At 46.1% G+C, this 16013-nt stretch overlaps 1 protein-coding gene across 1 annotated transcript in view; it reads right to left on the reverse strand.

Annotated features, from left to right (window-relative positions):
• Positions 1–16013, reverse strand: part of CHAT (choline O-acetyltransferase) — a 327907-nt gene that overhangs the window by 88518 nt on the left and 223376 nt on the right. The window contains exon 10 of the mRNA XM_077259349.1: positions 12577–12705. Coding sequence (XP_077115464.1) covers positions 12577–12705 — 129 coding nt within the window. The remainder of the gene's footprint in view (positions 1–12576; positions 12706–16013) is intronic.

The following is a 16013-nucleotide window of genomic DNA, read 5'->3' on the forward strand; positions in this document are numbered from 1 at the left end:
TTACTCGAGCTATTACCTGCCTGACTCATATAGCTCGCTCATTCAAGACCACCAGAACTTGTGGCACAGAAAAATGTAAAGGTTGGCATCTTTGTAAAAATACCTATGTTACCTCCGACTTAGAGTTCTCTAGAAATCACATCATCCTCACTGTTCAAAGAGAAACCTACTTTGCAGAAATCCAATGTCTTATCAACAAAGCTCCAATACCAGTGAGCAGCGTATTGAGAAAACTCGACCCATTCATCGACAACAGTGGCCTACTGAGAGTAGGAGGCCGACTCAAAGAAGCTGAGATGGGGTTTCTGGAGAAATTCCCTCTTATACTTCCCGGAAAATGTCATGTTGCCTATCTAATCGTACAACATTACCACAATCTGGTCAAGCACCAAGGAAGACTATTTACTGAAGGAGCCATCAGGTCTGCCGGTGTGTGGATTGTTGGTGCAAAGAGACTCATCAGTAGTGTCATCTACAAATGTATTACCTGCCGTAAGCTTCGTGGTTCGACTCAAACGCAAAAGATGGCTGACCTACCAGCAGATAGACTCAGCCCAGACCCTCCCTTTACCAGTGTTGGTCTCGATGTGTTTGGGCCTTGGTCAGTTGTTACACGTCGTACTAGAGGCGGCCAAGCCAATAGTAAACGTTGGGCAGTCATGTTCACTTGCATGTCAATCAGAGCCGTCCACATAGAGGTCATTGAGTCCCTCGACACGTCAAGCTTCATCAATGCCTTAAGACGCTTTATTGCCATCCGTGGTCCTATCAAGCACATACGCTCAGACAGAGGTACCAACTTCGTCGGTGCAGCAAAAGAATTGGGAATACCTTCAAACCTAGACTATAAGACTCTTGAGAGGTTCCTCAGTGACCAAAGTTGCACATGGTCATTCAACCCACCTCATTCTTCACATATGGGAGGATCTTGGGAGCGAATGATTGGTCTAGTACGGAGGATTCTTGACTCCACTCTTCTTCAAGAAGGAACAGCGAGGCTCACCCATGAAAGCCTCATCACCTTCATGGCAGAAGCTGCACCTATAATGAACGCAAGACCCCTGGTTCCAGTTCCTAACGACCCTGAGGAGCCCTTGCTATTGACTCCAGCTACTCTACTTACCCAGAAAACGGGACTGTCCAGTGCCCCTCCAGGAGGATTCGACGCTAAGGACCTCTACAAGCACCAATGGAGACAGGTACAAAGTCTTGCAAATACTTTCTGGGACAGGTGGCGCAAACAATATTTGTCTACCCTGCAGCCACGTACGAAGTGGCAATCTACTAAACCTAATCTGAACGTAGGTGACCTTGTTCTTGTGAAGGACTGTCAAATTCACCGGAACCAGTGGCCACTTGGTCTAGTTACCGCAACGTTCCCCAGCAAGGATGGCAATGTCCGCAAAGTTGAACTAAGGATGACCAAAGGGAATGAACCTAAGACATTTTCCAGACCGGTATCTGAACTGGTCCTATTGTTGCCTTCGGAAGAAAGGAGTAGTGACATCCGTTGATGTCAGACGGGGAGTGTTCTGTCTCCGCCATCTAAATTGTTACCTCCATTATCTGTTTGTATAATTTGCAGTTTCTCAGCCAGTATACAGGACTTGATATATTCATACCTTTATCTGTAGTGCTTTGGCTCCCTCTAGCGGTCAGAGATATGTTGACTGTTCTATTTTTCTGCTATGTATTTTTTATGTCTGATCCTCCTTTGCAATGCATTATGGTAGCTCAGCCCACATTTCCCTCCAGTTTTCATTCACTTCCTCTAGTTTGCCTTCCAGGGAAGACGCTTACACTTCATTCCCCTTGCGATTGCATTGCCGGTATGTCTTTATGTTTTTCTCTAGATAATTCCTGCTCTATATTAGCCTAGCCTAACCAGTACTCCTAGTTCAGTTACTAGCCTTCTAAATGTAATGCATAACGTTTATCATGTGTAGTATGTATTTGTTCCCTACCATGCACTGATTCTATGTATATCATTGTTCACAGTTTCACCGCATCAATATACCAATACGTTTAATAAAGCACAGGCTCAACCACAGTCTCCTTATTGGACCCCGGTATAGCGGTTTAGCTGACTGGATAGCTACTTGGGCCTGTCTCATTTAGTGAGGACAGAACACACTACTTAGAAAAATATTTCTCAGCATGTATGGTGGATGTTTAACTATTTTCGTCTGCTCTTGGATGCTTTCTAACTCACTTGGAGCAAAGCTTTAAACTGTGACTATAGTTTAGCTTCTCTGTTTACAGGGAGTCTGAGGTAGTCACAGAAACACTTTGTCTCATCATTGTTGGAGGCTGCGTTCCTTTTGGAGCACTGCCTCCTCAGATTAGTTGCTGTGTGTGAACACAAGTCTGACACAGGCTTTCCCAGGAAGTCATTGTGGCTCAATTTAAACTGGTTAAGATAGCATGATCCCCTTTAAAGGGAATCTATGTGAACATGCTTAGATAATGTCTTATCCAAGCATGCTCCAGTGTTATCCGAACATCTGGGCGTGCTTGTATATTATGTTCGGGTCCTTGTGGCTGCATGATTTGCGGCTCTTAGACAACCTCAACACATGTGGATTGTCTGTTTGTTACGCAACCCCTGCATGGGGTGAGGCTGTCTAACAGCTGAAAATCATGCAGCCACGGGGACTCGACCATAATATACGAACACGCCCAAGATACTCGGATAAGACGTTATGCGAGCACGTTTGCCCATCACTAGTCAGCAATTGTCACCTGCCATGGTTCTGGATGGGAATTCCTTTCCCCATCCTGGGCTGTACGGAGTTAACTTTGCTGGCCTCCTTTTGGTTTGGGGAGGGCTATATTAACCTGCTCTCCTCTGGGGGTTTTGTCAGTGATAGTTCTGTCCTCGGCTGAGCAGCTGACCTTGCTATACCTGTGTATACCGTTTGTTACCGTGTGCTTGTCTAGTGTATGATCCGGCTTGTCCCTCTTTTTTTTGTCTGCCCTCTGATTCTGTACCTCTGCTATTTCTCTGACTTGCTCTCTGACTGCTCTCCTTGTCTGTGCCCTTGGTTAGTGTGTTCCTGTCTGGCTTTTCTGACTTTGGCTTGTATTTGACCATTCTTTAGTCTGTGCCCTTGGATACTGCATTGCCCTCTGGCTATTGTACCCAGCTTGTCTGACCACTCTCGCTCTCCCTTGCACAGAGCTTAGCTCCTTCTCCAGCTACTCCCCCTATCATTACATGTCTCAGGTCCTTTTAATGCAGCTCGCTCTCTGCAGCATATCAAGGCAACAAAAATTGAGACAGAGAGACTCATTGCCAGAGAGAGTAAAAATAATCCCAAAATATTCTTTAACTACATCAATAGTAAGAAACTAAAAAATGATAGTGTTGGCCCCCTTAAAAATAGTCTGGGTGAAATGGTGGATGAGGATGAGGAAAAAGCCAATATGCTAAATAACTTTTTTTCATCAGTATTTACAAAAGAAAATCCCATGGCAGACAATATGATCAGTGATAACAAAAATTCCCCATTATGTGTCACCTGCTTAACCCAGCAGGAAGTACGGTGGCGTCTAAAAATCACTAAAATTGACAAATCTCCGGGCCCGGATGGGATACACCCCCGAGTACTGCAGGAATTAAGTACAGTCATTAATAGACCATTATTTTTAATCTTTAAAGACCGGCGTATAGCAAATGTGGTGCCAATATTCAAAAAGGGGTCAAAAACTGAACTAAAAAATTATAAGCCAGGAAGCTTAACCTCTACTGTGGGTAAAATCCTGGAGGGAATTCTAAGAGATGCTATACTGGAGTATCTGAAGAGGAATAACCTCATGACACAATATCAACATGGGTTTACTAGGGACCATTCCTTTCTGACTAATTTGATCAATTTCTATGCAGAGGTAAGTTCCGGACTGGACCAAGGGAACCCAGTGGACGCAGTGTATATGGACTTTTCAAAAGCTTTTGATACGTGCCACACAAAAGGTTGATACATAAAATGAGAATAATGGGGATAGGGGAAAATATGTGCAAGTGGGTTGAGAGTTGGCTCAGGGATAGGAAACAAAGGGTGGTTATTAATGGAGCACACTCGGACTGGGTCACGGTTAGCAGTGGGGTACCACATGGGTCAGTATTGGGCTCTCTTCTTTTTAACATATTTATTAATGACCTTGTAGGGGGCATACAGAGCAGAATTTCAATATTTGCAGATGACACTAAACTCTGCAGGGTAATCAATACAGTAGAGGATAATTTTATCTTACAGGATGATTTATGTAAACTAGAAGCTTGGGCTGATAAATGGCAAATGAGCTTTAATGAGGATAAATGTAAGGTCATGCACTACAAAGGCAAATAAAATAATGGTCTGCATTAAAAGAGGCATAGATGCTCATGAGGAGAGCATAATTTTACCTCTATACAAGTCACTAGTTCGACCACACTTAGAATACTGTGTGCAGTTCTGGTTTCCGGTGTATAAGAAAGACATAGCTGAACTAGAGCGGGTGCAGAGAAGAGTGACCAAGGTTATTAGAGGACTGGGGGGTCTGCAATACCAAGATAGGTTATTACACTTGGGGCTGTTTAGTTTGGAAAAACGAAGGCTAAAGGTTGATCTTATTTTAATGTATAAATATATGAGGGGACAGTACAAAGACCTTTCTGATGATCTTTTTAATCATAGACCTCAGACAGGGACAAGGGAGCATCCTCTACGTCTGGAGGAAAGAAGGTTTAAGCATAATAACAGACGCGGATTCTCTACTGTAAGAGCAGTGAGACTATGGAACTCTCTGCCGTATGATGTTGTAATGAGTGATTCATTACTAAAATTTAAGAGGGGACTGGATGCCTTTCTTGAAAAGTATAATGTTACAGGGTATATATACTAGATTCCTTGTTAGGGTGTTGATCCAGGGAACTAGTCTGATTGCCGTATGTGGGGTCAGGAAGGAATTTTTTTCCCCAATGTGGAGCTTACTCTATGTCACATGGGTTTTTTTTGCCGTCCTCTGGATCAACATGTTAGAGCATGTTAGGTTAGGCTATGGGTTGAACTAGATGGACTTAAAGTCTTCCTTCAACCTTAATATCTATGTTACTATGTTACTATTTTACTGTTGTCTCCCCATTTACTCCCCCAAGCGTTCATTCCCTGGACACAATCTTTGTGTCCGTCACAACACACACCCTGTGTCATTACATCTACCCATTCACGCCATCTTTTAAGTACAACCTAAAACTGGTCTGGCTCTTTCCTACTGACAGCAATAATGCATTGGAAAATTATATAAGCAGCAGATTGCGTTGTAAAGTTTCAGAGCGGGACTAAAACATGCATTAAAGCAGTTTAAGAAAAAAACTTTTTTCTTCACAGAAAGTTTTTTTTAGCATATTAATAAAGAGCACAAATATTGATATATTTCCAATCATAATAGAACATGTGTTAAAGTAAAGATTTTATTTTAAATGCAAAGAAAATATAAAGCTCAAATTCTAATGGCATATTCCAACAAGGATCCCTGTTAGGATTCTCAGCGATCCAGGGTTCGGGAAGGTTATAGGGTGCATTCATAGAGCCATGATGTTAAGGGTCGAGTTCCCATCTCTGCACAGGGGGAATCTCGGGCCACCTCCGCTGCGGTCTCCCATTCCTCTCCTGCCGCAGTGGAGCCTGCTCAGCAGAGATGTCGGTCCCAGCGTCTCGCTCAGTCTGACTCTGTGCAAAGAGCTACTGCTGCTTTTCCTGCTTCTGCCATGGAAGTCAGTGCTGGGCAGTGGCGAGCAGATGCTTCTGGGACTAAGTCCTGCTTTTCTCGTTCTGAGCATGCCCAGAGTAAGATCTCTCAGTGGAGATCGAGGGTCACATGATCAGACACTGCAGCTAAGGTCCTGTAGGTGCTCACGCTCTGTGGCAATCTCTCATTGGTCCTTCTGGGAAGGTCCTGTACGTGCTGCAACTATTTAAGGCCCGCATGGCCGCACGGCCATGCGCTAGTATTGCTTTTATTTATGTACTTTGCGCCAGTGTGGTCTTGTATGAATGTGTTCAGGGACCCGGCTGAAATAAGCCCCTAGAATGCTGGCACCTCCGGCGAGGAGTTTCGTGTGCATGCAAGACCACTGACTGTTCTTGTTTAGACAGTTAGCCTGTGCCTCTGTGGAGTCTAACAGGGCGCAGTGCTTTGAGTTCACGGCTGCTCTGTGAAGTAACAGAGTTAGCTAACACCGCCATTTAGTTCCGCTAATTGCTAGCAGCAGGTTCTCCTGCACGGTGGACCCCGGGCTGCAAACGCATCTATCCTAATAAAATCTATACATTCATTAGGTGCGTTCCGCTAGCCCTAACATAATACTAGCGCCAGGGTCTGGCTAGTAAATGGCGGACATACAGCAATCTTTGTGGTATATCCAGCAGCTGGAGGGTAGGTTGGCGGCTCTCGAGAGCTCAACCTCAGCTGTGGATATTTCTGCAGTTGCTGTACAGGCTGCTAGCGTGGCTGCAGCAACCTTGTCCACTGCCACCCCTGTTCCGACATTTTCGCGCCTCCCGCTCCCAGAAAAATTTTCTGGAGAAAGCAGATCTTGTAGGGGATTCGTGAGTCAGTGCTCTATTCACCTTGAGCTTCTGGCTGCACGTTTTCCCACAGAGTGGGCTAAGGTGGGATTTATTGTGTCCCTCTTGTCAGACAGGGCGTTGGAATGGGCTACGCCGCTGTGGGAGCGTGGCGATCATGTGGTGCAGAGTGCTCCGTTGTTCCTGAGCACTCTGAAACAGGTCTTCCTAGGACCTCAAGTCACCCATGATACGGAGCTCCAACTGCTGGCATTAACTCAGGGTGAGTCCTTGGTCAGCCAATTTGCCATCCGTTTCCGAACTTTAGCTTCAGAGCTGGAGTGGTCGGATAAAGCCCTTATCCCCATATTTTGGAGGGGGCTGGCTGATCACGTTAAGGACGCTCTGGCCACTAGGGAGATTCCAGCCACACTGGAGGAGTTAATAACTGTCTCTTCCCGTATTGACCTCCGTTTTTACGAGCGCAGGTTAGAGTGAGCCCAGTGTAGACAGAGGTTTCGGCTGGCTCCCACCTTCGCCAAACCTCTGGAATCTCCGGTCCAGGTTCCTGAGTCACATGAGTCCAGGGAGGTGTCTCGAGCGGGTTCTAAGTCCCGGACCGCTCTCGTTCATCGTTCATCGCACTCGCTCTGCTCTCCCGCACCCTCTCGTTCATCTATAGTCCAAATGGACGTCTGTAACTGATTGTATTCTTATCCAATAAAGAACACGCAAGCACAGCAACTAAAGGAAAAGTGCCGCATATTTCTTCTTCTTCGTATGATTATCCAGCTTATTATTCATGCTGAGCACCATATACCCAGTCAGCTTGTGTTCCCTGCACCTCAGTGGTTAATTAGTTCAAGTCTCAGAAAGTCTACACGTTTCTAGTGCCGTCTGGCTCCTGCCTTTCATGTCCTATTGATCTCTTGCCTGGTGCTGAGCCTCCCCGGGGTCGACTTTATCCGTTATCTCTCCCGGAGACGGAGGCTATGTCTCAGTACATCCAAGAAAATCTGGCAAGAGGGTTCATCAGGAAGTCAGTGTCGCCTGCTGGGGCTGGGTTCTTCTTTGTTCAGAAGAAGAATGGGGAACTGCGTCCATGTATAGACAACAGGGGTCTTAACGCCATCACCGTTAAGAACAAATACCCATTACCCCTGATATCTGAGCTTTTTGATAGGCTACGGGGAGCAAGGGTATTTACAAAATTAGATCTGCGGGGTGCTTACAACCTGATTCGCATCCGTGAGGGGGACGAATGGAAGACGGCTTTTAACACCAGGAATGGGCACTATGAGTATCTGGTGATGCCCTTCGGGCTCTGTAATGCCCCAGCCATTTTCCAAGACTTTGTGAACGACATCTTCCGAGATATGCTCACCACCTCGGTCATAGTCTATCTGGATGATATTCTCATCTACTCTCCAGATATCGACTCCCATCGGAGAGATGTTCGCAAAGTCTTTGACCTCTTATGGGCAAACTCCCTCTACGCCAAGTTGGAGAAGTGTGTGTTTGAGCAGGAGTCCTTGCCATTTCTTGGTTATATCATCTCTGCCCAGGGTTTGGCTATGGATCCTGCCAAGCTACAGGCTGTGATGGACTGGCAGGAACCCCATTCTCTTAAAGCGGTGCAGCGCTTTATGGGGTTCATTAACTACTATCGACATTTCATTCCACACTTCTCAACGTTGGTAGCTCCCTTGGTTGCCCTTACCAAGAAGGGAGCAAATCCCAAATTGTGGTCTGAGGAGGTCTCCAAGGCCTTTAATTCCATAAAGTCACACTTCTCTAGCGCTCCCATCCTACATCGCCCTGATGTAGACAAACCATTTATCATGGAGGTGGATGCCTCATCTGTTGGTGCTGGAGCAGTCCTCTTCCAAGGTCGGAAGCATCCTTGCTTCTTCTTTTCTAAGACCTTCTCACCAGCAGAGAGGAATTATTCCATCGGGGACAGGGAGTTGCTGGCCATGAAGTTGGCCTTCTCGGAGTGGAGACATCTCCTGGAGGGTGCTCGTTTTCCTTTCCAAGTCTTCACAGACCATAAAAATTTGTTGTACCTGCAGACAGCCCAGCGGTTAAATTCTCGCCAGGCTAGATGGTCCTTGTTCTTCTCCCGGTTCCATTTCATCCTCCATTTTCTTTCTGGGGAGAAGAACATTCGTGCCGACGCCCTCTCTCGCTCCGTTGTGTCATCTGTGGAGGAGGAAGAGGAGCCTCAGCTTATTGTCCCCACTGAGAGCCTGAGAACCGTAGCTCCGGTTTCGCTAGAGTCTGTGCCTCCGGGCAAGATTTTTGTACCATCCAATTTGCGAACGGAGGTTCTCTCGTGGGCTCATTCGTCCAGGGTGGGTGGACATTTTGGGAAGAAAAGGACATCTGAGCTGTTGACGAGGACGTATTGGTGGCCACATATGGTCCGTGATGTCAGGGATTATATTCAGGCGTGTGTCTCCTGCGCCAAAAATAAGTCTCCTCGACAACGGCCAGCTGGGTTACTCTATCCATTGTCGGTGGCAGACAGGCCCTGGGAGATGGCCGGGATGGACTTTGTGGTGGGTTTGCCCAAGTCTTGGGGCTGTACCATCATTTGGGTTATCACCGATCGCTTCTCCAAAATGGTGCATTTGGTGCCGCTTCCGCGGTCACCTTCGGCACGGGCCTTGGCAGCATTGTTCATAAAGCACATCTTTCACCTACACGGTATGCCAGACAAGATTGTCAGTGACCGGGGTCCCCAGTTTGCGTCTCAGTTTAGAGAGGGCCAATCAGACCTTGGTCACATATCTGGGACATTTTGTCTCAGCCAGGCAGGATGACTGGGCATCCTTGCTACCATGGGCACAGTTTGCGCTGAACAATGCGGTTGCCGACTCCACTGGACAAACCCCATTCCTCCTCAACTATGGTCAGCATCTGCGGGTACCTGTGCCTATGCCCGTGTCTTCTGCCAACTCCAGGGTGGCAGACTGGGCTGTGGAAGCAGGGGATATTTGGGACCGCACTCAGGATGCCATTCAGGCCTCCAAGGAGAGAATGAGGTCCTCCGCCGATGCACATCGGCGCCCCGCTCTGACCTTTGCTCCTGGCGACTTAGTGTGGCTCTCCGCCCGTAACATCAGGCTGCGAGTTGAGTCCACTAAGTTTGCACCTCTCTACTTGGGTCCTTTCAAGGTCCTCGAACAGGTTAACCCTGTGGTCTATCGTTTAGCCCTTCCGCCACGCCTGGGTATCACCGACACCTTTCATGTGTCCCTCTTGAAACCTGCCTCCTACTACAGATCCTCTCCTCCTTTGGCATCAAAGACCTCGCCCTATCCTGGATCACCTCGTACCTTTCCAACCGCACATTCAGCGTCTCCCACTCCCACACTACCTCCTCATCCCACCCTCTCTCTGTTGGAGTCCCCGAAGGCTCTGTTCTAGGACCCCTACTCTTCTCAATCTATACACTTGGCTTGGGACAACTCATAAAGTCCCATGGATTCCAGTACCACCTCTATGCTGATGACACTCAGATCTACCTCTCTGGCCCAGACGTCACCGCTCTGCTGTCCAGAATCCCAGAGTGCCCATCAGCCATATCCTCCTTCTCCTCTTGCCTCCTCAAACTCAATGTGGACAAATCTGAACTCATCATCTTTCCTCCATCCCACAAATCTTCCTTACCTGACCTATCTATCGTAATAACTGACATCATGCTTTTCCCCATACCCGAAGTCCGCTGCCTCGGAGTAACCTTCGACTCTGCCCTGTCCTTCAAACCGCACATCCAAGCTCTTACCACCTCCTGTCGCCTCCAGCTCAAAAATATCTCCAGAATCCGTCCTTTCCTCAACCCTCAATTAACTAAAATGCTTGTGCATGCCCTCATCATCTCCCACCTTGACTACTGCAACATCCTTTTCTGCGGCCTCCCTGCTAACACCCTTTCACCTCTCCAGTCCATCCTTAACTCTGCTGCCCGACTAATCCATCTCTCTCCTCGCTACTCCTCCGCTTCCCCCCTCTGCAAATCTCTTCACTGGCTCCCATTCCCTCAGTGTATCCAGTTCAAATTACTAATACTGACCTACAAAGCCATCCATAACCTGTCTCCTCTATATATCTCTGAACTAATCTCCCGATATCTTCCTTCCCGTAATCTCCGGTCCTCCCAAGACCTCCTTCTCTCCTCCACACTTATCCGCTCCTCATCCAATCGCCTCCAAGACTTCTCCCGAATATCCCCCATCCTCTGGAACTCTCTGCCCCAACACGTCCGACTATCAACCACAGTCGGATCCTTCAGACGGAACCTGAAAACTCATCTCTTCAGGAAAGCCTACAGCCTGCACTGACACCGCTGACGCCTCATCACTATCGAAGCTACCACCTCACCAACACCGGAGCTCCTGCAACCCCCAACCTACTGTCTCTTTCCCCATAATCCTGTAGAATGTAAGCCCGCAAGGGCAGGGTCCTCGCCCCTCTGTATCAGTCTGTCATTGTTAGTTTGTTTACTGTAAGTGATATCTGTAACTTGTATGTAACCCCTTCTCATGTACAGCACCATGGAATCAATGGTGCTATATAAATAAATAATAATAAATACATGTCCCGGTTTTCCGAGTCATCTGCCGGGACATCGGGTTCGTCTACAGATGATTACGAGGTGAACGCTATTTTGGGGTACAAGGTGGTTCGTGGCAAAAAATTTTATTTGGTGGACTGGAAGGGTTACGGACCTGAGGATAGGTCCTGGGGGTCTGCTGAGCGCATTCGGGCTCCGCAGCTCACTGCTGCCTTCGAGCGTAGCGAGGTCCAGGAAGGGGGGGGGGCCCTAGGGGGGGGGTAATGTTAAGGGTCGAGTTCCTGTCTCTGCACAGGGGGAATCTCGGGCCATCTCCGCTGCAGTCTCCCATTCTTCTCCTGCTGCAGTGGAGCCTGCTCAGCGGAGACGTCGGTCCCAGCATCTCGCTCAGTCTGACTCTGTGCAAAGAGTTACTGCTGCTTTTCCTGCTCCTGCCATGGAAGTCAGTGCTGGGCAGTGGCGAGCAAAAGTCCTGCTTTTCTCGTTCTGAGCATGCCCAGAGTAAGATCTCTCAGTGGAGATCGAGGGTCACATGATCAGACACTGCAGCTAAGGTCCTGTAGGTGCTCACGCTCTGTGGCAATCTCTCATTGGTCCTTCTGGGAAGGTCCTGTATGTGCTGCAACTATTTAAGGCCCGCATGGCCGCACGGCCATGCGCTAGTATTGCTTTTATTTATGTACTTTGCGCCAGTGTGGTCTTGTATGAATGTGTTCAGGGACCCGGCTGAAATAAGCCCCTAGAATGCTGGCACCTCTGGCGAGGAGTTTGTATGCTTGTGTGTTCAGGGACCTGGCCGAAATAAGGCCCTAGAATGCTGGCACCTCCGGCGAGGAGTTTCGTGTGCATGCAAGACCACTGACTGTTCTTGTTTAGACAGTTAGCCTGTGCCTCTGTGGAGCCTAACAGGGCACAGTGCTTTGAATTCACGGCTGCTCTGTGAAGTAACAGAGTTAGCTAACACCGCCATTTAGTTCCGCTATTTGCTAGCAGCAGGTTCTCCTGCACGGTGGACCCCGGGCTGCGAACGCATCTATCCTAATAAAATATATACATTCATTAGGTGCGTTCCGCTAGCCCTAACACATGATTTCACATAATGGAAATATATTTGGATTCTACTTAAATCAATAATTACAATACTTGTAAAAAATTGTCACCTATTGGGGCACTTGCCTTCAAGTGGGAAATGGCAAAAATCCAAAAACTACATTCATACGAAACCTTACTGAACATGTCCAAAGAGGGACACGTTTCCAATAACCCCCATCACCCCTGGTATAAAAACAAATAATATTCATACCTCCTCTAAACCTCTGTGCTTCTGTCAGTCAGACCTGAATTTGATAGTGGCTCATATGAATTTGCAATAGGCAAGAGATCAACCAAAATGTTTTTTATCGTAGCTATAGAGGATCTCCACATAAAATGTGAAAATACAGTTCATACCTTTGAAGTTTGTCGGCCGATGATGCTAAATGTCCCTGGATTTCTGGGGAGCATTTCCATCTAAGCCTCCTAGGTGCAGGGAGTTCACTCACAGAATCTGCTCTTACTAGTTTTTTCGGACTGTTTTTCCTGAAAAACGAAGGACAAACAGATTTAATGTGGATTAAACATTAGGATTAGTTTTTTATTTAACAGTGAAGAGTGCAGCACGTCAGAGGCAGTTTCTTGTCTGTGTAGGACCATTTCTTATTTGTATAAAGCTTGCAGATTCTGTGCTTACAGCTACCATGTCCCTATTTTATGCCCATACAGACAGTATACTTTTTTGTGCAATACATTTTTTGCATTCGAGTTCTCTCGCTGCTGACCTTTGCTGATGCCTGCTTCTGCTATTCTCCTACACATCACATTTGCCTAGTCTTACATAGAGTTTGCATACAGCTCTTATTACCTTGCTTCCTGTCTTACTTCTCTCTGCGTTGCTTCATGAATTGTCCAACTATGCTTTGTAACTTTTTACTTTTCAGTTTCATCTGGGAATATAGACATGTGTATAGATTGTTGGACCTCTCGGTGCCTCCAAGAGCAAGGGCTGACAGACAGAAAAGCGCCCCTGTTCAAGAACAGTAAATGGGCCCTTTGAGGTCAAATAGCTCATCAAAATGCACAATTGCACCAGGGGAAATATTAATAATTATGATAACCCTAATTGACCTAAAACAAGAAAGGTTTATTCTGATTTCATGTCAGATATTGAGAAAAACATGCATATGTGTCTTTTTATATAATGTATGTAAACTTCTGGTTTCACCTGTAGAAGATATGGTTATGTCAGCGAGTGCCCATATTCATATATATATGTCTACTATCTGTTGTGGATTAGTGATATGGCGACATTTGTAAATTAATAATGTACCAAACGTCACCAATAGAAAATCCCTCATTTTAAAAAGATTCTATTCCAGACAAAATCTTGTGCTTCTTCATTTAGTCGAACACGCAGAGTAAAATGTGTCTCCCATCGTTGGCTATTAATCTGTGCACGGCGTACTCATTGTTGTGAGGACCACAGGATCCAGTTCAACATTATATCTATTCTTTAACCTACAAAGGCTGCAAATGTCATCATGAGAATATTTATAATCCCGCTTATTCCGACAGACATTCGCTGGAGGGGAGAACATACAAGACTGCAATTTACAGCCAGTTGGTAATAAAGGATTTAATATTATAATTGCTCGTTAATATTATGTGTCATGAATTTATGAGCAAGATATGGAGGTTTTATCTGACATAAGCTAGTTATCCTCCCGGCTAGGATGATGGAAGCTCAGTCATTTTATACAATAGGTACAATTCTAAATGTTATTGCAAGCAATGGTGTAACACTTTAGAATACTATTAAATTCTACTAAGCTCATTATTTGTTACGTCACAGATGGAATCATCTCAGCTTTAATGATATGGTGTTTTGGATGTGGGGGGATTCAACTGCTGCAAAAGCTTCACATAACTGTTCTTATAGGGATCCTGTCACATGAAAAAACGCTATTAACCTTCAGATATGGAGTTAATCTGCAGGTTAATAACGTTCTGAACCTGCCTGGCACTAGCACTTTGAGCCCCACTGTCGGTAGGAAATTAACTTTATTCACCCCGGCAGCGTTTGGCATTCAGTCACGGGGTTCGTGCCAGCGTGGGTTCAGTCACTGCTTTGTGTATAGTGAGCAGCGGCTGTAAGTGCTCGCCCCTCACTGACTGACAGCAGCTCTGCATTAGGGCCGGCTGTCAGTCAATGCGGGGGACGCGGTTACAGCTGCCTTTTTTTATACACTGAGCGGTGACTCAACCCATACCAGTGCCTCCCCTATGACTGAACGCCGAACACTACTGGCTGGAATAAAGTTAATTCCCTCCTGACAGCGGGGCTCAGTGCGGGTGCCGAGAAGGTTCAGAACACCATTAACCTACAGAGTAATTCCATATCTGAAGGTTAATAGCGTTTTTTTCACATGACAGGTTCTCTTTAATTTCAGTAGACACTGACCTATTATGCACTTGATTTTTATTGTCAACAAAAGACTATTATCAGAATTATGGGTGCTTCCGCAAAACCCTAAGAAATCAGTGTTTTGAGATATGTCCATTGATAAAGACGTAATTAAAGGGACACTTTCGGGATATTCTCTCAGAATTCTCAGCACTGGTATAAATAGACTACTACAAAAGTTATCCTTTTTCTTCTCATACAAAAGAAAAACTGCTGGTTTCAGTAATAAAATTGTAATGACAGATTCCGTGTAAAGTACAATATTGTTGGAAAACCTTTTCATTTTATTTTACTATTACAAAGGTGCAATTTTAGCAAGGTTGTGGGCAAGGTTGGATTATACAGAGCTCAGCATTAGAGAACTGCTAGATTTGCAGCAGATAAAGCAGTAATTGTTTCAAACTGACAACAAGGAGCCCAGTAAGCGACACATCACTGGAATCAGAGTCTCTGTCCCTACTTTATGCTGGATGACAGCATGTCAATTTCTATGTAGCTGTCACGCTCATGTCAATTGGTGGGGTGATTCTTGGGTGGAATCATATAGAGGTGTAGTTCCGTTGGGGGCCCAGTGCTCGAACCGTACCTCATAAGGGATAGACACTCTGGATTGACCAGTGATTGTAATTTTCTTTATAGTCAAAATATCCTGGAATCCTGATCACTGTTAGAATCAGGCGTGGTGAGGTGATCAAAGATTGGGTAGGATACGTAACTCAGGAATATATATATATATATATATATATATATATATATATATATATATATATATGTATATATATATATATATATATATATATATATATATATATGACTAAAGGTGTCCGGAGGGTTAGTCTGAGACGACCTCCTCCTTTCACTGAGTACCGCGTTGAATTTTGGGTTGTCCCAGTGGGGGACAGATAGACCTGGTGGAACAGACTGAATGGCCGCTCCAGTACTGTGCACAACTGAAGTAAGGATATTTAGCTCTAAAGGAGAATCATGCTTCCATGGAAGAAAAATAAGAATTTGAATTTGTGTGATGAAACTGATACTATTAGGGTATGTGTCCACGGTCAGGATGGCCGGCGGTATCGTCGGAGCGGCGAAGCCGCTCGGCGTTAAGCCCCGCCCCCTTCTGGGACGCGATGATGCCGGATGTGTTAACTGTACACATCCGGGATCATCGCACTCCTCGCATAGGGCCCTGTGATATTCCTTGCGGCGACGCTGCATCGCCACAAGGAACACGGACATGCTGCGATCTGAAAAGACGCGCATGTCCGGAGTCGCAGGGCCGCCGCGTGCGTGTTTCCACGCATAGTGGACACGGGATTTCAAAAAATCCCCTCCACTATGCTGAAACATCTGGACGCTGCGTGTTTGATGCTGCAGCTCTGCGCAG

The sequence above is a fragment of the Ranitomeya variabilis genome, chromosome 4 (genome assembly GCF_051348905.1).
Source record: "Ranitomeya variabilis isolate aRanVar5 chromosome 4, aRanVar5.hap1, whole genome shotgun sequence".
Classification (NCBI taxonomy): Eukaryota; Metazoa; Chordata; class Amphibia; order Anura; family Dendrobatidae; genus Ranitomeya; species Ranitomeya variabilis.